The sequence below is a fragment of the Furipterus horrens genome, unplaced genomic scaffold (assembly GCF_987537825.1).
Source record: "Furipterus horrens unplaced genomic scaffold, mFurHor1.1.pri manual_scaffold_1, whole genome shotgun sequence".
Classification (NCBI taxonomy): Eukaryota; Metazoa; Chordata; class Mammalia; order Chiroptera; family Furipteridae; genus Furipterus; species Furipterus horrens.
In genome coordinates, this window is record NW_028327171.1 from 146,213,923 (window position 1) to 146,235,772 (window position 21,850).

At 42.4% G+C, this 21,850-nt stretch overlaps 1 protein-coding gene across 10 annotated transcripts in view; it reads left to right on the forward strand.

Annotated features, from left to right (window-relative positions):
* LYPD6B (LY6/PLAUR domain containing 6B) overlaps positions 1–21,850 on the forward strand; it is a 156,941-nt gene that overhangs the window by 19,682 nt on the left and 115,409 nt on the right. For 2 of the 10 annotated variants that reach the window (XM_090279627.1, XM_090279636.1), the window contains exon 2: positions 19,375–19,490. The exons of 7 other annotated variants lie outside the window; for them this stretch is intronic. Coding sequence is in view for 1 of the 3 variants with exons in the window: in XM_090279613.1 (XP_090135739.1) it covers positions 19,457–19,490 (34 nt within the window). In the remaining 2 variants the exon portion in view is untranslated. Of the gene's footprint in view, positions 1–19,374; positions 19,491–21,850 lie in introns of those variants that run through there. One more of the 10 variants, XM_090279613.1, reaches the window with a different exon arrangement.

Consider the following 21,850-nt stretch of genomic DNA (forward strand, 5'->3'; position numbering starts at 1 on the left):
GGAAGGAAGAGGGAGGTGAGGGTGTGGAGGGCCTTCCTAGGAAAGTGGATGGTGCCCTGACTGGGTGGCTCAGTTGGTTGCAACGTTGTTTCCGTGCACCAAAAGGATGTGGGTTCAATCCCTGCTCAGGGCACATGCCTAGGTTTCTAGTTCGATCCCCGGTCAGGGCACGTGTGGGTGACAAAGATGGATGTTTCTCACATCGATGTTTTTCTCTCTGTCTCTCTCAAATCAGTAATTAAAAAAGAAAAGAAAAAAGAAAAGGGGTGGTACCAGGTAGAGGAAAGAGCATTTGACTGGCAGTCAGGAACCTGAGTTCTGTCCTTGGTCCTTGTATCTTCAGACCCTGTGACCTTGGACAAGTCACCTTATCCCTCTAATCTATGCTTTCCATGCTCAAAATACAGGTTTGGACTGAATCTGATTTCCAACCAAATTCCCAGTACCTCCATTAAGCCATCTCAGAAGTGGTCCCCGCCTCCCAAAGGAAGGGACCTCAGTTTCCTCACCTGTGTTTATGCTTCTGCAAGCCGTTGTTTGAACAATGCAGTCACTGGAAAGTGTTTGAAAACTACTGGAAGGCCTGATCTCAGAGATCTCTGGTCCTTCCGTTCTAGTTGTCTAGAATGCTGACTCCCAGTCCAAGCCGAATGTGAGAGGGACCAAGGAATACCCGTTATTCCAACCTCTCCCATCTCTCTCAGGAAACACCAGTTACACGCTGTCTTAGCATTGGAAACGCACTCATTCATGAACTGGAAGCTGCAGTAGGAAAAGGAGTCTGTGTTCATAGGATTTCAGTCCCCTACTCCAGGACACTTCGCTCTTATTGGATATAGTTTCTCTTGGCTCTGAGATTAGGACCTGGCTGTTGCAAGTGGCCTGGGAGCCATGAGATTTTGAGGGCAGCTGTAGCCTCCATCTCGTGGCCCTTGTCAGCTCCCCTCCGCTGCTGTCCCCTGCATCTTTACCATGCGTGCGACTCTGAGGTTAAAGCAGTAACAGCCACTTATCATCTCCAAGTTGGGATTCTGAGAGCTGGGCCTCTTCCCAGTCACTTGCTAGTTCCTATTAAACTAGCCTTTCTCCCTGATGTCAAATTATCACCTGTCTGTGCCCTGTCTTGGGAATCTTTTTTGTTTACCCCTTCATAATTTGCCTTCCTCTGCCATAGACTCTGTCTCTTTTGAAATCATAGCACACCTATTTTTGTGTTGTCACGTGTGAACACTTAGGGCATAGGCCTTCCATTTCCCTGCTGTGGCCAGCAAATATAATGTCTTTTGTTACTTGTCCCAAGGTGCTCTGGTGAACACATCAGCCTGCGAGGAAAGGTTTGGCAGAAGAAACCATGAAACAAGAACTATCTTAATTGAAGAATATGTAGCTGGAGACTCAGGGGTGTTGAACAATTTAATTAATGTTTATTAGATATGAAGACTTGCTAGTTAAAAATGAAAATTTAAACCTCCTGTCTCCACATCCATTTCTCTATCATGTCATCATTCCTTTCACCCACTTTTTAATGTAGCCTACTTTTATTGCGTTCCCAGGATGAGACCAGTCACTTTGTTAATCACTGGGCTGACAAAGATGAGAATGTGACTCAGGCCTTGCCCTCAAGGGACTGGTGGCTGGGCTCAGGAAAAAGCTAAGTAGATGGTAATAGCCCAGAGTGCTCGGTGCTCTTTGGGAAAGGTCCTGGGAGCAGGGAGAGCTCAGGATGAGCAGCCCTGTGCACTCGGCTGGGACAGGACTTAGTTCTTGCAGGAGGTGCCCCAGGGCCTTTGTCCTAGAGGATGACCCAGAATAGAGGGGGCGGGCATTCTGTGGAGAGTGAGCATTGGGTTCAAGGTGCAAGGGGGTTGGTGGGTTTGGTAAAATGTGGGAGCTCAGTGTAGTTGGAGCAGACCATGAGGGAGGGCTGAGGAGGAAGGAACAGAAGCCTTGACAGGGATGGGACTGTGAAGGGCCTTGAATACTTTACTAATGGGCTTGTCAGTTTGGGTTTTACCTAGAAGGTATGAGAACCCACAACAGAATTTTAGGCAGATTGGGCAGGAGGTTTGTAAGGCTATTTAGCATCAAAGTTATAAGCAAGGGCTCTGGATTCAGGTGAGGGGCTTGAATCCTGCCATTACCACATTCCAGCTGTGGGCAAGTTACCTAACTGGGTTGCCTCATCTTTAAAACAGGGATAAAAATCCTACCTGTGTTCTGGGGTTTTTATGAGGAATAAGTAAATAAATAAATTCACCTAATGCTCTTACAAAAAGAAGTCCATTGTAAGCACTTATTAAAATTTAGTTATCTTTTTTGGGGGATGAGGAATATATTTTCCATGAGCAGTGTCCTTGGTCTATGTATTAGTTAGCTATCGCAATAATAATGTCATGTAAAAAATACTCTGAAATACAGCTTAGCACAGCAGTTTTCAACCCTTTTCACCTCATGGCACACATAAACTAATTACTAAAATTCTGTGGCACACCAAAAAAATATATTATACTTTTTCGCTGATCTGACAAAAAAAATAGGTATAATTTTGATTCATTCACACTGGACGGCTGTTGTGGTGTTGGCTTGGCTGTTGTCACTTTTTAAATTTAACAGTCTAAAGGAAGAGAGGTCAGTGTCCCTGAATAAATAGTCAGGTATTGCATGTCTTAAAATTTTTTTGCGGCAGGCACACTGGTTGAAAATTGCTGGCTTAGAACAATGTTTTATTATGGTTTGTGCAATTGTGGGTTGGTTGGGGCTTGGCTGATCTCGACTGGACTTGCCTGAGCAGGTTGCTTCAAGCTGTGACCTGGCTGGGCATGCAGTTTGGATTTACCCTGCGGCAGTTCTTCTATAGGCAGTGGTGGAGCTGGAAGATGTAAGAGAAAAACTGCAAGATTTCTTAAGGCCTTACCTCCCTCCAGCCAAAGCAAGTCACAGGCAAACCCAGAATGAAGGGTCAGGGCAGTATAGAGATCCCCTTTAGTGGGAGGAGCTTCAAGGTCACTTGGCGAAGGGCCTGAACACAAGCGGGGGTGAAGGATGGCAGCCAAAAATGTGAGGTGCCACAGGCTACACTGTTGTGTTCTCTAAGTGTAACGTGGTCACTTCTAAGAGACAGCTTCCATGAGGGGCAGAGTCAGCATTCAGCTTGGGCAAGCCTAAACCCCACGCATCTGGCTTCAGTTAGTGACCTTCTTGCACAAGTCCCACTGTTGACCTTTAGACCTTGCAAATGCCTCTTTCTTTCTCCTGCTTCTCAGAGTCTTTGGTAGAAACTGCACATTTTAGGGGAAGATGCATTGGCATGGGTTTGAATCTAGACTCTGTGGGATGAAATGGGGTCATACTCTTGAATACTACTTGTGGGAAAGATTGGAGAGGAGCTGGTCTGTTCCTGCAGGAATACTCGGGAGCCTCTCTTTCAACTTGCCAGGCTGTGCGGACATTCTTGAACATGGTTTGTAGCAGGTGTGAACTGCTATGATAACTTACTGTTTAAATCCAAGAATAAAATATATGTTTGTTTACATGTGTTTTTAGATGCCTCTCTCCCAATACAGTGGAAGGAATTGGCATTCTTTCTGGGTCCCTGGCATTTGCTTTCTCCTCTCTGAGAAGCTCCCGGGAGGGGTGCCTGACTCTCCAGTGGACACCCTTAGGCAAATGCTGGGAGAGGGGAGGGAGAGACAACCTGGTTAGTATTTACTAGTATGTAACTCTACTCTCTCCTCCCAGATGCCCCTGGGCTTGGGAGTAGGATGGGGATGGGGATGGGAGGAGTCAAATACGATCACTTTGCCAGCAAGTAAAAGAATCTCTGCCCTCCACCCTGGCCTCCTATGCCGCATGACAAGCGTATCCATTCTACAACAGCAAAAAGAGCAGGGATGGGGTGGACATTCTTATAAATTAGGCTTTTCTATTTCAGGTATGAATACAGGATATTATGAAATTAAATATCAAATTTCTTAACATGCTTGCCATTTGTTAGATTAAAAAATTAAGCAAGAGCTCTAAAATTACACTTAATAATTAAGTATAATATTAAATTGAGCAATTGTTTTGGAGCTGGGGAGGGAATACATTCTAGAATTTTTTTGGTAGCAAAAACAGCACTGAAAGTAACAAGTAAAGCATATGTTTATGAGCTGCTCCTTAATTGTAGCATTGATGATGCTAGTGCTCTCTCTAGTTCCTTTATTGTCGGAGGGGATTAAAAACAGGGATTACAAGGCTGAACGCTGGGTAGCTGCCTTGCTCCAGAGGCACCTCCCCTGCCTTGCCCTCTCGGTAAGGAAAGCAACAGGGGAATGAACCCGGTAAAGCTCAGGTTCTAAAACGGAGCCAAGTAGATACCTTAAAGTTACAAATTTTTTTTCTCTTAAAGTGGTTGCTTCTAAAAGGCACAATTCAAAATAGTCACTGCAAGAATAGACATGCTGAAATACTAATGGTGCAATTCTGTTTTGTCGAGTCAAAAAATAGGGCTGGATAACGTGGAGTGGTAGCTATGCAAATGCAGAGAAAGAGCATTGTACCTTGTGCTTCAGGGTGTGAGCTGATCGCAGGAACCTGCCCACACTACTTAGTAGAGAAGATTAATTCAGATGAAAGCTTTCAGCCATATATGCTCTTTCTCTTTTTCCTTAAGCATCGTTTATGACTGAAATGCTAAAATAGTGATTCCGTGGGCAGCCTTTAGGTGTTCACTGTGAGCAGGGCTTAATTAGCTAAGAGGTAGCTACAAGGATGGCAGATGGGTCCTATCCCCTTCCTTTCCTTTCCCTTCAATTCCTTCTGTCCTTCCTTCCTTCCTTCCTTCCTTCCTTCCTTCCTTCCTTCCTTCCATAAACACAAACTTTGCTTTCCAGGAGCCTAAATCTTCATGGGAACAGCAAGATGCAGACATTAGAAACTGAAAAAACAAATACAAATTTATATAGTACACATTGTGTACAGTAGATTTCTGATATATCTGGAGGAAAAAAGTCAGTAGAATAAAAACGATGGTTCTAAATCTTGATTTAATTAAACAATGAATTCTTTAACTTCTTTTAGATTTTGCAGGCCAAGTGGTGTTACTTCCAGGTATACTAGGGTTAGAATAACATTGCCACCCAAGAAGTATCCCCTCCCCATCAAATAAGCAGAGAATTCCAATAGTAATTGGTGCCTCAGCTACCATATACTTATACACCCTACAATTACTTCCTCAAAGCCTTCTACTGACTAGGAAGACTGATTTTAAACAGGAATTATCGCTTGTTGCCTGGTGCCCCATGGAAGATAACATGGCTTGATGATGATTATTTGATTTGCTTCATAATCTTCTGCTGAGATTTCTTACAAAACTACTATGTATATTTAGGTTTTACTTTGAGGTTCTTATACTTTATGTTAAAATTATTCCAATTTCCTAACTACAAATAACACAAAGGTGCTAAAGTTTTCAAAATAAGGCAATGTGAAAGAATTACTTAATAGATTTTTAAATAGATTTTGGACATAATATCAATTTGGACTCCACCAAACATATCATATTCCAAAAATAAACTCCAAAGAATTAAATAGTGCAGATCAAATTATAGAAAAACTAGCAGAAAATATTTATTAGGTCTGCATAGAAAAAAGAATTTTTATGACTTTAAAACAAAAGAAGCAACCAGTGAAGACAAAACTGAACATATGATTGTATTAAAATTTAAAGCTTCTATACAAATGAAAAAACAACAGAGACAACAGCATGGGAAAATTTGCATTAACTTGTGACACAGATTATTAATATGGGTTATAATTTCAATATATAGCTTACTCAGATGTATAAGTAAAGGGCCGGGGCCTTCATAGATAGATGTAAAATATAATAGCTACCATTTATTGAATATTTTTCTGTGCCCACTAGATGAACAAAACCATATTATACTGTGGTTTTGTATATAGAATGTTTTATAACCAGTTTTTCTCACATGTGTAGACTATGTTACTAACGAGTCTTCTACAACAGGGTTTTCAGTGGTTGCGAAGTATTTCATTGGTAAGGAGGTGCAGCCTGATTTTAAGCTTTCAGTGTTGTAGGTTAAGGTTATGGAAATGTCATTTAAAGTGATTTCTTACGCCAGGGCCTGTTGCTAGGGGAATGGGTATGGAAGAATACATCGCATTGAATGAAACTGAATGATTGACAAAAATATTTGATACTGTTTTTTTTTTTAAATCAATTTTATAGGTGGCATTTGCTACTGAACCTGTTTTAGCAAAAGAGGAGATACCATATGAGATTCCATGCTTTTCACAACACGTCATCAGTTTTCTTTAAAGGCCTTAGTCAAAGAGACATGCTAATTATCACTTCTGCAAGCATCTCTTGGCTGGGGATGACTATAGCATTATGTTAGGGCTTTGTCATGCATGTCATTCCCTTATCGTGCTTTATAGCAGAGGAAATAAAGGCACCAGAGAAATGTCTTTGAGGTCTCACAAGTTAACAGCAGATAAACATGAGCACTGGCCACTCTGAAATTCCCACTGTGTGTAAGCAGTTCACTGCGGGGTGGGCAGGAAATGACAGCACTGGGGAGAAGTGGCAAGTGTGGTGTTTGGGGGCCTGTAGGCTGGTGGGAATTCTGTGCTCTTCTGAGGGTTCTCACTGCATAGACTTGGCGGCCTCTCAGCCAGGTACCTTCTTCCTCAGAAAACACACCGGCACCTGTAACGTTTGATGGGCTGCCGAGGGGGAGCAGATTGGGTGTGGCCCTAGTAATTTCTTAGGCAGTGCCCTGTCTCACTGAGGTTTTATGGAGTTTCTGAGTGTGGTTTTTGTCTTTAGCTCCTGATGACCCCACGGTGGCTGGGAGTGTGAGGCTGGGAGTGCAAGGGCAGGAACTCTTTTGACTTGTAAATAGTTCGTTCTCCTTCCCTGCATGCCAGTGTTCGCAGTCACTTGGTAAGTGCTTGGCAAGCTCTTTTTTTTTTTTCTTTTTTTTGGTCCCCTTATGACTTTTGAAGGATACATGGCTACCCTCCTTTTAATTTGACTGATAGGTTGTCTTCTGGAAGGTAAAGGGTGGGGCTGGTTAGACTGATGATCCCTGGTGGAAGTCCTTATTAGATCAATTGCTTAGAAACTTCTAGATGATTCGAGAACACCCCTGTAAGGGAGCTGGTTTAGATTTCTTGAGCTCTTTGCTGAGACTGGAAAAAAATGCAAGACAGATGAATCTTTATCCAAATCTCTGCTTTTTAAGGTAGTTTGGGGAGAAATTGACATGTGATTTTTAACATCCATTGAATAACTGGCTGTGATTTGTCCACAACATTTTGTCAGGCTTTGTTCTGGAATTCATCATTGCCCTCGACAACGCAGACGGTATCACGTCAAGTGAAGAATTCCATGCATTTCTATGTCCATGGGCTAGACTCTACTTCTAGCTGTACCAAGGGAAATGGATGCAGCTTACCAGCCAGAGGAACACAGTTCAGAATCTAAAGTTAACAAAGGACTATTTCCCAAGTTTCACACTTTACTTGCCTCATTTAGAGAACATTAAGAGAGATTCAATGTATCATTACAGTTCTAAAAATTCTAAGTAAGGTCTCTAAAAATTCTCTCCCTTCTGTCCTGCCTCACATTGTGGTGGATGATCTCTTCTGAAAACTCACTTTTCCTCCTCTAATCCATACCCTTCTGAAATTCCAGGCACTCCCCTCGAAGTTCTTCCTTTGTGAATCACTTTAGCACCATTGACTTCTCTTAGTTTTCTTTCTGATAACTTTCAAACCAGGAGAGCCACAAAACAACTCAGCAACAGGAATTTGTCCATTTTTGTGGGTGGGGTGGTAGGCGTGGCCCCAGGAGAACCTGAAGGTGAAAGACGGTGATTACTTGCTCATTAATCATAATAGCTGTTTTTTTGTTACACAGGCTTCAGGGTCCATAGTCCATAATCTATAGTTTTTGTAGTCCATACTTGTTATCTTGGCGACAAAGACTGTGTGTGCTTGAGACCAGTGGAGTCACTAGAGTAAGTTGTTTAGAATATGGTTAATTAGAAAACAGTTTTTGTGGTGCATGAATCTGGGTTGATCAGGATTGAATTGAATTGGTAGATAGCAGATCTTAGGTACCACCACAAACCCTGCTGTGCTTTAGATCTTGCCTGAGAGCATTTTATTCATGTTGAGAAGCTGGTTTGGCAGGACACATGAATGGTCTGGATTATTAGTCAGCGTGGCATTTAAATTTGCCAAAGACTTGAAAGCATTAAACATTTAAATAATGTTCCTGTGATAAATTTCGATGCTTTAGATTCCCATAATTCTGCATGTTTTCTTTTTCACCAGCATGCTGTCTGGTGAGTTTTGAGTAAATGAAAACTTAGTAAATATGTGGTCTTTCTGTGCTTGAGAAAAAGGCTTATATTTTTGAAGGAAGGTTCTGTTTCTTGTTCCTCTCAGGTTTTATTTCTTGCCTCTCTCCCTGCAAACATTAGGTTCCAGCCACATTGTCCTCATTGATGTTCCCTAACATGCCAGCCATGCTCTGCCACAGGACATTTGCACAGTAATCTTCTTTGCCTGGACTGCTCATTACCATTTATCTGCAAGGCTGGCTCCCATCCCTTTGAGACTCAAATGTGATTTCTTGCTGGGGAAGTTCTTGGCTACCCACTTATAATTTTAGTTCTTCTCTTTGGCCCTGTAACATTTCATATTCTGCTTTCCAATTTTTTTTTCTCTTCTCCTTAGCTCTTAATATCTATCAGGGTATAAATTTTACTTATTTACCTTGTTGGTATCCCTCTCACTGAATTACAACCTTTCTGAGGACATGGTAAGGTTTATATCCTCTTGTATTCCAGTGCCTAGAATAGTGTCTGGCCTATCATATAAATAATCTGTTATCATATAGTGCTTGATAAATAACAACTGGAGGAAAGGAAGAAAGGTTGTGGATGACTCTTCTTGTTTGGCTTCAACCTGTCATAATTGACCTCCACAGTTTAGACAACCCAGTGAAAGCTATCAGTTAGCTCGCTCCCTGACCAGAGAACAGTGTATGAGTTTGAGGTGAATTTTGAGGCTCCTGGGTCTCGGCAGACTTCACGGTTGTTAATCACAGGAAGTAAACTCTGGTTAGTATTTGGCTGAGAGAGGCATGTTCTGTGAAACCAGTAAATGCCTCTCTCTGCACAGTTCTGCTATTTTATACATTTCCAAGAAGTCAACAGGTAGCCTGATTGATTTTGGGGAGGGTAAAGACAGCATATTTGCTCTGGGATAGGTAATAGGTAAATGCAGTCTTTGGCACTGAGATTCCATTTTCTTTTGTCCACGGCTAAAAAGGTGTGTGACTTACTTATCATTTAATCCCACACTTGGCATTAGCTGTAGTGATAGATGAGGGGTGCGAGGAGAGGGATTTTTACATAGTGATAAGATGATGGGAATGTGAAACTCGGTTTGGCAGGGTCTGCCTGGGATTTAGCTGAGTCCATGGCAATATTTAATTACCTGTGCAAACATTCTATTCAAGATAAGACTATAACAGTTGCCTTGGGGAAAATTCTTTTGAGTCAATATTTGTTTGATCTTTTTTTAATGTAGTATTTTGGCTCTGCTATTCATGCTATCACAAAGTTCCTATTATAAATGTCATTTTCAGGGATTTGCTGTATTTGCACACCAGGTCAGTCCTGCAAGAGGTAAAGGATTGGAATCACTGTTTAAATAGAGGCTCAAAGGGGTTTCAAATGAATCTTTAAGACTCCCATTTTTTCAATCACTGGCCACATGATTATAAAAAAACCTGTGTTTTAGTACTCTGTGGGATTCCAAAATATAGGATAAACTCCTTGCCCTCAATTTGCTAATAATTTAACTGTAGAAATAAGATTTTAATCAGTATATGAGATACAAGATACACATAATAAATAATAATAATGGCTATAATTTAATGATACTTAGCAGAACGAAGCATGTCTTAGTGCTTTCCTAAGGAGGAACTAACTCATTTGATCCTCCCAGTAACCCAATGAGGCAAGTGCTATTGGTTAGTGTAAAGTTTGCATACAGTTGACCATGCTGTGGGAGCGTGGAGAGATGGGAGGCCAGGGAAGTAAAGAAACACAAAGGAGCCCTGATGGGTGTGGCTTAGTTGGTTGGTATCATCTAGCAGAGTGAAAGGTTGCTGGTTCCATTCCCATGTCTCTAAAAATAAATAAATAAATAAAATTTTAAAGAGGCATAGAGGAAAATTTTAAGGAGGAGGACTCTCACTCTAGATTTTAAAGATCAGGAAGCAAACGGCTGTGTAATGGGAAGAAAGAGAAGGACCTAACAGGCATTTGATGTTTTTGTCTGTGATAACCTTTTTTCTCCCTGAAAGGTTGTTTTATCCTTCTTAGACTCTCAGCACATATGCTTCTGGTGAAGGAGACAGTAAAAAAATATATAAGTAAAACTTGCAGAATGTCAGTATGATAAGTGATTTGAAGAAAAGTAAGTAGAGGAAAAAGTGCTGAGGTGGTACAGGAGAGGATTTGTCATTTGAAGTAGGTTGGTCGTGGAAGGCTAACTGAGACACTTGAGTGAAGATTGAAGGAGGAGAGAGAAAGATGTGGAGGTCTATAGGAACAGCCTTCTAGGCAGAAGGAGTGGCAGGTGCAAAGGCCCTGGGGTGGCAATGTAACTGGTTTGTTTAAGGAACATCACAAAGGCCAGAGAGGCTGGAGAATAGTGAGCAAGGAGGAGAGTGGTTGCAGGTAATGTCTTTAGAAGCAATGCATGCCCGGTCACTGTTGGCTTTGATGATGATGGTGGTGGAGGCGGTGACAGAGGAGTGGCTATGGAGAGTGTTCGAGGGAGTGAATGGCAGTTTGGCAGCTGTTACTGCTTCCTCCAGCTCTAAGAAGCTGCAGCGCCTCTGGGATTTCACTGGCAACCCCTGTTCGGTAGCTCTCAGATCTTAATCCATTTCTAACGTGGGCAAAGGCACCTTGGCAGTGTCACACCCATCACCCAACAGGTGGGAAACTCGTGACACAGCTCAGGTCCTGGGTGAGCACCTGTGTGAGCTGAATGACACTCTTGCTTCAACCCTTGCAATATTTTCTCAGCCTGTAATTCTGAGTTCCTTTGATTTCCTGCTTGGCGTTGACGTTCCTCCTGAGACCACAGCCCTCTTGGCTGGGCCCTTGGGTCTGCCTGGTTCTCGCGGTGCTCCCTTCCAAGCCCACGCCGTGTTGCTGGGAGTCAGGGCTGGTTCGGGGCTGTATCTGTAGCTGCTCAGGACTCTGCGCTGAGTGCAGTGTCAGGAAGATCCACTGAGTTGTCAGGCTTCCTTGTCCTCACCCCAGCGTTTTTGGTTATCTTCCTACCACTGCGGCGTCTCCTTGGATAACAGACACGGGGGCTGGAATTAGGCACCGCTGGCGCTTCTTTAGACGTATGTGCTGCACTGTTGCCAAAACTCCTCCAGGCAGTGCTGTGATGCTTGGATTCCCTCTAGCTTGGGGCTCTGTCTCTGATCCGTCAGCCCACGCAGCTGATCCACTCAGTTATAAGCACCGGCTATGCCAGAGAGAGAGAGATGGGGACCTGGGGCGGGGGCATGAAGACCTAGCCAGGGCACTGGCCGCGGAGTTGAGGAGGGCAGAGTGAGAGATGTGGGGAAGGAAGCCTCAGCAGAACATGGTTGTCTGCTCTCTGTTGACTCAGGACAAGGCAGAACCAGAACAAGCTGTTTAAAGGTTTACACAGGAACAATAATTCAGAAGTTGGAAATGCACATAGTACTTTCAGGGTCTTATAGCCGAGTCATGACCAAGTTATGCAGAGAAGAATGTGTCTGCCATGGAGACCCTGTGAGGGTCCAGGTAGGGTTACGATTAGGTGGACCAGCTCTAGAGCCCCTTAAGTGATGACACACCCATTCATACCATGTACACACACATACAGACACGTACACACACGTTCTCCACCAATCCCTCCTTTGGTTTCTGTTTTCAGTTGCAGTTACTTCCATGTATACATGTAGGTCTAAAATATCAGTTTGAATGCTATTCATAGGAACGAGAGTGCAAATAGGCCTGATCTTCAAATTTGCAGACTAGTTTGAAATAATAGAAAGTTCTCTGCCATTTTCTCCTGTTCCCAGCAGGAGGAACCTGACTTATCAGGGGTGCATGTAGAAGCTTTTTTGAGTATCCTATGAATCAAAGTGTGCTGCTGGGCATTTCCACTGCCAGAGGAGAGTAATCATGTTGAAAAATGTTATGATGAAATAATCCTAGAAGGTGGTTAAACTAAGAGATATTTCCTTTTTGAAGAAAAGTGCTAACATATTTAAGGGAACAAAGATATGTCCTTACTTTCTTGGAAAATGGATTAATTTGAATTAACATTTATTGAGCTTCCAGAATATCCTGGAAATGCTTTAAAATTTTAAAATTCAATTTATTTTCTGAATAGGTAATTCACTTACGTGGGTCAACATTAAAAAGCTGCAAAAGAACGTTCAGTGAAAACCCTCCCTTCCCTCCTTAGTTGATCCCTTCCCTCCTCAAGGCGGCTCATGTTACCAGTTTCTGACATATTTTGTTAGTAGTCAATATAATTGCTCAATCACTGTTAATGATATGGAAAAACAGGATATCTTTTCTTTCCTTAAAAACCTTGTGTTTAATAAAACAAACCGATCCAATCATTTATAGCAGTAGTTTGGAAACTTTTATTATAAATCTAGTGACTACAAAATTCTTAGGTGCTGAAGACCTTAGATGAGCAGCAGTAATAGCCCCAGGGAGCTTGTTAGAACGCAGAGCCTCAGGCCCTGCCCCGCAAGGCCTCCTGAACCAGAATCAGCTTTTCACGTAGTCACAGGTGACTGGGAGGTCAATGACAGTTTGAGAAGCCACTGTGGTGTGTTATTTTCACAGCATTGGTTGCAGAGCAACCTGAGGTGGTCTTAGAATTAGAGCTGTGCTCCTCTCGTTATTCTGAGGGTTCTGTTTTGTTGCGAACATTAAATGAGGTGCTTTTGTACTCACTAAGTCTAGTACCCATCTGACACCATACACAGCTACTACAATATTATTGACTGTGTTCCTAATGCTGTCTTTTCCATCCCCAGAGCTATTTTTATACCTGGCAATTTGTATTTCTTAACCCCTTCACCTTTTAAACCCTTCCTCCCAATCTCCCTCCCTTCTGGCAGCCATCAGTTTGTTCTCTATATCTATAGCTTTGCTTCTGTTTTGTTTGTTCATTTATTTTGGTTTTTAGATTCTATATGTTAAGTGAAATCATATGGTATTTGTCTTTCTCTGTCTGGCTTTACTTAGCATAACACCTTCTGGGTGCATCCATATTGTCACAAATGGCAAGATCTTATTCTTTTTTATGATTGAGTAATATTCCATTATATATGTATGTATATATATATATATACCACATCTTTATCCCTTCATCTGTCAACTATCAATAGACACTTAGGTTGCTTCAGTAATCATGAATGTTTTAAACTGAGCTGTTTAAGGTGTTTTTGTAAATTCCTTAGTGGTATAGTGTCATGGTTAAGATGTGCTGGGGTTGGATTTGATTATGTACAGGGAAGAGAGGAGGAAGAGACTCTTCAGTAGGGGGAAGTGAAAACATTACTAACCTAGGATATGCCCAGTTTGTGGGTCCCCCTAACCGCCCTTTTGTATTTGAGGCATTTGTTCATTTATGAAGGTGATAATCGGGGCCTCCAGCTACAGCCAAACTGCTGGCTGGCTGGAATGGATGGCCATGGGGATCCTAGTGACCGGTGCCCTGTTAAATGCCACAGAACACCCTGACAGCTTATTTTTAATCCCCAGGAAGTCCCTTGCAACTTTGAAAAGATAAGGCAAAAATCCCACTGGGGAGAGGGGGTGCACCCAGAGCATGAAAGCAGTGAAACTCACTAGCTTTCCATCAGCCCAGGGGGTTGGGGTTTTGGTTTCTGGAATGGCTTAAATAGCCGTCTGGACATAACAGATTAACTGAAAAGTATGTTCTATTTGTATTTGGAAACCATTGTATTTGCCTGCATCTTGATTTTTCTTAAAGACAATGTGACATGTAGTGAGAAGTGGTGACTGTAGTTTTAAAATATTTCCCTAGGACTGCCCTGGGGCAGCTCGCCTTCAAAGGTCTGTTTTGAAAGTGAGTTGAAGTGTTTAAAGTCAGTGAGCTGAGCATATCCATGTGATCTCCTGCTATTATAATTGGTCCAGTTTTGAGCTCACCTGTGACACTTCATCATTAGCACACCGCTCGAGACCCTATCCTCCAAGGGCTGGGTATCTTTGTCATGGATAAAATATGAATTTAATAATGTAAGAGCTGAAGTTAATTGTGCTGGCATCTAACTTGCAGGTTGTCATTTGACTGAAAGTGAGCGAATGTCCTGAGAAAGAAGGGGAGTTGAAATGGCACCGAGTCCGGGTGCGGCAGCTCTGGGCTAAAACCGAGGGTTGCTCCTTGAAGCAAATGTTGCTGTTTCACGAAGGGCAGGCTTTGTTCAAGGGCTGTTTCTGAACTGCTTGGTCCTCAATAGGAAAGGGAAATCGTAGAATTGATGGTCAACATTATTAATTTGCCTGGTAGGTAGGCTGACCTAAAAATGTCACATCACGGTGCCACAGTGTCAGGCCAGAGAAGGGTCCTGGAAGGACTGCAGGAATCCCGTATGTGGAGGTGGAGGGATTGCTGCCCCCACCTTGCACCTCTGCCTCCCCCTGGGAAAGGGCCACCGTCCCTGGACGGAAGGCTGTTTCCTGCCGAAACCGCTGTTCGTTTGAATCGGCCTTTGTGTCCGTCTCTGTTCCTGGAATGCTTTGCTTGTATCCCATCTGTGTGTGCTGGAGGGCATAATTCCTTTCTGTAATCCAGTGGTTTGAAGTGTGGAGTTGCCAGCCAGGATGATAAGTACCGTGTCTTGAAGTCCCCAGGTCCTCTGGGGGTGAAATCAGTGACTGGCTTTCTCAGGCTTCTGAGGTTGGCGCACACTAAGGGGAATGCCCTCCCGTGCACTGTACGTCTGAAGAGCTTCAAGCTCAGCCTCTGGTACTAGTTTTCATGAGAGTTGGGGCGGCCCAGCTAACTTTCAAACTCAGAAGAACAAAAAAGAAAATTTTAAGATTGTTGTCACACAATTTTCTTCTTTGAAGACCAGCAAATATTACCACTGTGTGAGTTACCTCTAAACTATGGTTTATGAACTCCACTCTAAGCTGGGGGATGGCAGGGCTAGATCAATTTGGTCACTACTGGTCTGACTTCCAGTGTATGGACTGGTATCTAGCGTGTAGCAGATGCGCAATTAATATTTCTTAAGTGAGTAGACTTCCTTTGCATAAAATTTAACTCTAGTCATATTTTTTCAGCTAATATTAAATTTAATGTAGCTATTACTGATGTTTGCCACAATCTGGACTTCAGCCATAGCTGGCACATACCAGAGATCCATTCAAAAAGCCCACGCTGGTGTCGATTGCTTTTAGAGGTTTGTTTTTGTTTTCTGTGGCTGTATTTAAAATAGACACCATTGTGCTTGGTTTTTGCTGGACTGACGTTTTTGGAAGACAATGGACATTAATTCTGTATTAAAATTCAGAAGTGATTCTGAACTACTAGCCTCCCTTGAAGCCTTATTACTTATTAAAATGCCATTTCTATTCATATTATCTTTTTTTCTTGCCTTATTTTCAGCAACTACATTATTTTTAGCAGATTCAGGCCTTTGAAGAGTAATTCATTCCTGCAGTGGGAGTTACCGGTCTGGGAGGAAGGTGTGCTGGAGTTGGCTTTGGGGACATACCTTAGCCACCGTTTTCTTTTGACAGAGCCATCCAAGGAGCCATCCCAGACAGAGGAGGCAGCAGGCCTTCAGGGAAGGGGAGAGTTTGCTATTCCTTTCATGCTTCTACCTCTCACAACTTTTGCAGTACACTTTTTATTGATTCCTGAGTTCTGATCTTGGCCTGTGTCCCCTGCTTTGTGACTTAAAGCAGCCTGCTTTGTTTTTCTGTATTTGTTATTTCACCTCCAAGATAAGGATAGAACTGCTCTTTTAGCCAATATTCCCAGGCCTGGGCTACAATAGTTTGCTGAGGCTGCCATAACCAAGTAACACAAACTAAGTGGCTTAAACAACGGAAATATATTTTCTCAGTTCTGGAGGCAGGTCCTGCTCCCTTTGAAGGCACCAAGGAAGGCTATTTTCCTGGCCGCTCTCCTAGGTGCCGGCACTTCTGGGCCTGTGGCAGCGTAACTCCAGTCTTCACAGGGTGTTCTCTGATGGGTGTGCAGATTTCCCTTTTTATGAGGACACCAGTCATGTTGGCTGAGGGGCGCCCCTTACTCCAGTATTTCTTCCTCTTAACTAATTGCATCTGCAATGATGCTATTGCTAAATAAGGTCATATTCTGAGGTGCTGGAGGTTAGGACTTCCACTTGTGAATTTTGGGGGATATGCCGATTCAACCCATAACAGTAGGCAAAATGGTCAAATAGATTTGGGTGGTCTGATGTAGCAGGCTGTGCTGTTTCTTTTTTCTTCCTTTTGAAGAACCCCATGTATAAGGGAAAACGTTAGCCTGGGACTGGTAGGTTTGTTCTCTGACTGGCATCCCGCTTACAAACACCAGACAGAAGTTTACTTACGCGGTGTCTTGATTTAACTCTTTTGTTAATTTCAGGACATTATAACCCCTAGCTTCTTTTCCGTGCGAAGGGGCAGGATCTGGCCCCAGAGTGGGAAACAGATGAAGACACAGGTGCCCCTGTCAGAGCACTGCTGGGCCTCATTTGTTTCCTGGCCTCTGAGATCCCAGATAGAAGATGTAATAGGAGATCAAAGGCTTTGTAATTACTTCCCCCAGCAATTCTTGCTAATGCATGCGGAGTTGTTTGTATGCTATTGCAGGGACTGTGTCTAATTTCACTTTACATGTGGACTTAGAGGTTGGCTCCTAATGGCCTCCAGCACTCACTTTTCTTTAGTGGCTGCTTTTATAGATAACACCACCACTTCTGAAGTGGTTTCAAATGTAGAAGTCAGAGATCTCTTGGTGTAGGAGTATTAAATGACATTCGTATTTTCAATGAAGCTTTTATGGGAGTATTACATACATGTAGAAAAGTGCACATGGAAGGGTACAGTTCAGTGAATTTTCATACACTGAACGTACCTGTGTAAGCTGTGTAAGCAGCACCCACATCAAGAAATAGAACCTTGCTCTAGGTGGGTGGTTCAGCTAAGTTGGAGCATCGTCCTTACTCCAAAAGGTTGTGGGTTCCATCCCCTGTCAGAGAAAAAGTCTGTGTTGCAGGCTCGATCCCCGGTGGGCACATATGGGAGACAACTGATCAATATTTCTCTCTCATAGCAATATTTCTGTCTCTCCCTTCCTGTCTTTTAAAAAATCAATAAACATATCTTCGGGTGAAGATTAAAAAAAAAAAAAGAAAGAAACAAAGAAATGGAACCTTAGCAGCACCCAGAGACAATCCCTGCCCATTGTGCCTCCTCCCAGTTGCTTCCTCTCTTCAAAAGTGACCATTAGTCTGAATTCTAACAGCATTGCTTGTTTTTGCTTGGTTTGAATTTTATACACATTTTAAATATATTTAAAACTTTTTTAAATAAAAAATTTATGAGCAAATTACACAAATAAATTTTATATAGTCATAGATACTTTTCTGTGTCTGGCTTCTTTTGGTCAACATTATATGAGGCTTCATCTATGTTGTTGCCTGTGGTGATGTTCATTCATTCTATAAGAGGAAAAATATTTTTTCCCTACTCTTCAGAGTTCTTGACTAAGACCTCTGTAAAACAAAACAAACAAACAAAAAAAAAAAACAGTTTAATAAGAGAGAAACAAACAAGTTATTAACATATACTTTATGTATACATTAATACATAACCTAGGGAATTTATGTAGCTCCCTGGGGTGGTTTAGAATTCAGGCTTAAATACCATCTTAATAGGGAAAGGGAAGGAGGAATGTAGGCCTCTTAGGGGAAAATAAATTACTGTTAGAAAAGACGATAGATCCTTGAAGAATAGATGGGAAATATGATAGTTCGTGACAGAGTTTGTCCGGGTGTGGTGTTGACATCTAGTCTCCTGTCCTTTAATGAGTCAGACTTCTCTGGTTGATGAAGTTGGTAGGGAAGGGATTTATGACAATTGAGTTCCTTTGGAAGGATCTATCTTTAAGCAGATAGGGGCATTCAGAGATAGCCTTTCCCTGAATTAGCTGTTTTTCAGGTGCCCATAGCTTAAAATAATTAGTACACCAAATGTTGTGGGGTGGCATGTCCTGAACTGCTACAATCGCGTTTTAGTGTGGCATAGTCTGTACAATTGCTGCATGATATTCCAGTGCAGACTTCCTGTTTTATTAATAAAGGTTATTTTCTCCTATATAGTTACTATGTAGTTAAATACTGGAGCCACTTGCTGAGTGATCTGCCACACTTCCTTTTTGTACATGTTCATGTACTTCAGCTGCTGTTCTCCAAGATTCGAATACCTGCCAATTTTTTTTTGATGCTTGAAGGTCCCTTCCCCCTTTATTCTATCCTCACGGGCTATTTGAAGCTTAATTTTCCCCATTACTGTCTGCAGTAGCTTTGCAGAGGGAAACATCTGCTCTGGTCTTTAGACTCTTCTCACACTAATATGCGAGAAGGGCTATGAGCAGTGGCAGGGGGACTAGTGTGGCCCCGGAAGAACTACTGGGTAAAGGTGATACATCTTTGCTTCTCTTGCTTTGATTGCCATGGTGGGTGGCTGGCAGCAAGCTGTGATTTTGATTGTGATACATTCTGCCCCATGATAAATGGTTCTGGATGCCTAGACATACATGCAAGAATTCGAAGTTTTGCGTTAATGGTTTTTCAGAGAGAAGCAGCTAACCTCCCTGCTCCCCATACCAATTCCCATTTTCTCAAGCAGTGATGACTTGGCCTTCTGAATGTGCATAATATTACAAATTACTTTTTAGCCTTTACTTACAATGAGTGCTTCAGTCAGTCCTTTAGAGTAGGAGTTAATGTGATAAAGTTGACTGCATCTGGAAATCCATCAATAACAATACCTGCGGGGCACAAAGAAGGGTGCCCGGCACATAGGGAGTGCTGAAGAAGTGAGGTTGTCTGTGCTTTTTTTTGAAATTATTTGGGATTTTCCTTGTGCCGGCAGAGGGCCCAGGATGGCTGGACTGCATTGCATAGTTAATAATTACCATGTAGTTAGGCAGCCAAAAACTTTGTTGGCTGAACCGGTCTGGGTACAGCAATAATTCAGGCCTCCCTTTCTACCTCACTGCCTATAGGAAATAAAGAATTCAGGGTGTGTGGAACAGCTTTCTCTGCCTGCCTGGGTGCTCCTGCATATGTCTTCATAAAGGAAACTCAATGCTGCCTGTCCCTGCTGCAGAAAACGAAACAGGTGAGGAAACCCGTGTCTCCATGCTGGAGCTTGGGGACACTGGACGAAGCATCCTGGAATGGGAATAAAGTGGGACATAGGGCACAAGTGCAGAGAAGTTATTACAAAAGGAAGGAACTTGCTGCACACAGACCAGTACACTGCGCCAGAGAACAATTAGCATTTTGCTCTTCCAACTTTTCTCTCTCTCTCTCTCTCTCTCTCTCAATTTTCAGACTTCAGGGCATCCCATCCCTAAATACTTCAGAATTCATCTGCTAAGAATAAGGACATTTTCCGTTTATGATGATAATATTGCACTTAAGAAAATTAACAGTGGTTGTTTTATCATTTAATATCCAGTATTTTCAAATTTCCCTGTTTATTCAAAACAAAGTCTTATTTTTTTCAACATTAGGTTCTAATCAAGGTTCACATATTGCATTTGGTTGTTATGTCTTGTTAGTTTAACTTATCCTCCATACCTTCTTCTTTATTGTTTTGCAGAGTCTGGGCTAGTTGTTTTGGAGAATGTTCCACATTCTGGGCTTCTGGGCTGTTCCCTTATGAGTCATTTACTTATTCTCTTCTGTGTATATATCCTGTAAACTGGAAGCTAGGGTTAGAAGTATGAGTAAGTGCAGGTGTGCAGGTTGAATATTGGCTTGGTCTGTTCAGGCTGCTGTATAACAAAGCACCATAGACTGAGTGTTTTATAAACAACTGAAATTTATTCTCACAGTTCTGCAGGCTGGAAGTCAGAGATCAGTGTGCCAAAATGATTGGGCAAGGGCCCTCTTCTGTGTTGCAGACTTCTTGTGACCTCGTGTGATAGAGGGTCTGGGAGCTCTGTGGGGTCTCTTATAAGGCAGTTCTGAGGGCTTCACCCTCATGACCTAATCACCACAGAAAGGTCCCACATCCTAATACCCTAATACCTTGGGGATTAGGATTTCAACATGTGAGTTTTGGGGGGACACAGCCATTAAGACCATACAGACATTTTTTATTGGTCTCTTTTTTATAAATCCTCACTCGAGAATATGTTTATTGATTTTAAAAATTTTTATTTTTGTTTAGATTTAGAGGGGAAGGAACGGAGAAAGAGCGGGGGTAGAAAAATTGATTTGTTGCATTTCCCACACACCCAGCTGGGGACCTGGCCTGCAACTCAGGCATGTGCCCTAACTGGGAATAGAACTGGCGACCTTTTGGTTCGTAGGCTGGCATTCAGTCCACTGAGCCACACCAGCCAGGGCTGTTTATTGATTTTTTGGAGAGAGAGAGAGAGAGAGGAAGGCAGTGAGAGTGAGAGAAAAAAAAAATAGACGCGAGAAACATTGATCAGTTGCCAGTCAGAGATTGAACCCACAGCCTAGGTATGTGCCCTGACCAGGGTTCAAACCTGCAACCTTTTGGTGCACAGCACAATGCTCCAACCAACTGAGCCAATGGGTCAGGGTCCATAGCAAACATTTTTACCCAAAGTATTTCACAGGTGATGCTGTGAATTTCATATTGCATAATATCCTGCTGACTCAGTATTACTGATACAGAGCTGTTGACTGCCAGATCTCTCCACTGTAAAGGTACATTTTTCCTTTGTAGTTAGTGAGAATTTGTGGAGTGATTTCTGGCAAAGTGCATCTATCCTGTTTCCCAACAATTTTTCAGCCAAGTTTTTTGCTTCCTTTGATCCCTCCTTGAATCAGCTATTACACTGAAATTGCAAAGTGGAAATTTTGTAATTTTTTAATTACTTTTATGTTGAGCTGCTGGCATTTTTCTGTAGAGAATTTTCCTCACCCATTTTCACTATAGATTTGATACATTATTTATTTATTTAATACATTATAAACAATTACAGCCATTACTCTTTGATAATCTGGATGTCCATATTGAAGGACACGAGGAAGTTAAGTTTATTAATTGACAAATTCTCTTGTATAAGAATAGAGCCATTTACAGTAGTTTCTTAACTTTAGGCAGATGGCTTAAATACTGTCTATGTTAAAAAATATTTAGAATGTTCCAGCAATGGGGGTATGTCTCTTAGGGACTTTATTCTCTCTTTCTTTTGTTTTTTAATTTTTTAATTTAGTCCTGACTGGTGTAGCTTAGTGAGTTGGATGTCATCCGCAAACCAAAAGGTCACCCATTCGATTCCAAGTCAGGGCATGTGCCTGGGTTGCGGGCCAGGTCCTTGGTTGGGGGCACGGAGAGGCAACTGATTGGTGATTGGTGCCTCTTTAATGGGCAGGACCTAGGACTGAACCAAAGCATGTGCCCCAAGGCTACCCTTTGCTTTGTGAGATGACACCTAACCAACTGAGCCACAGCAGTCAGGGTGGGCGAGGTGAGGGTGGGGGAGTTGTTCTCTT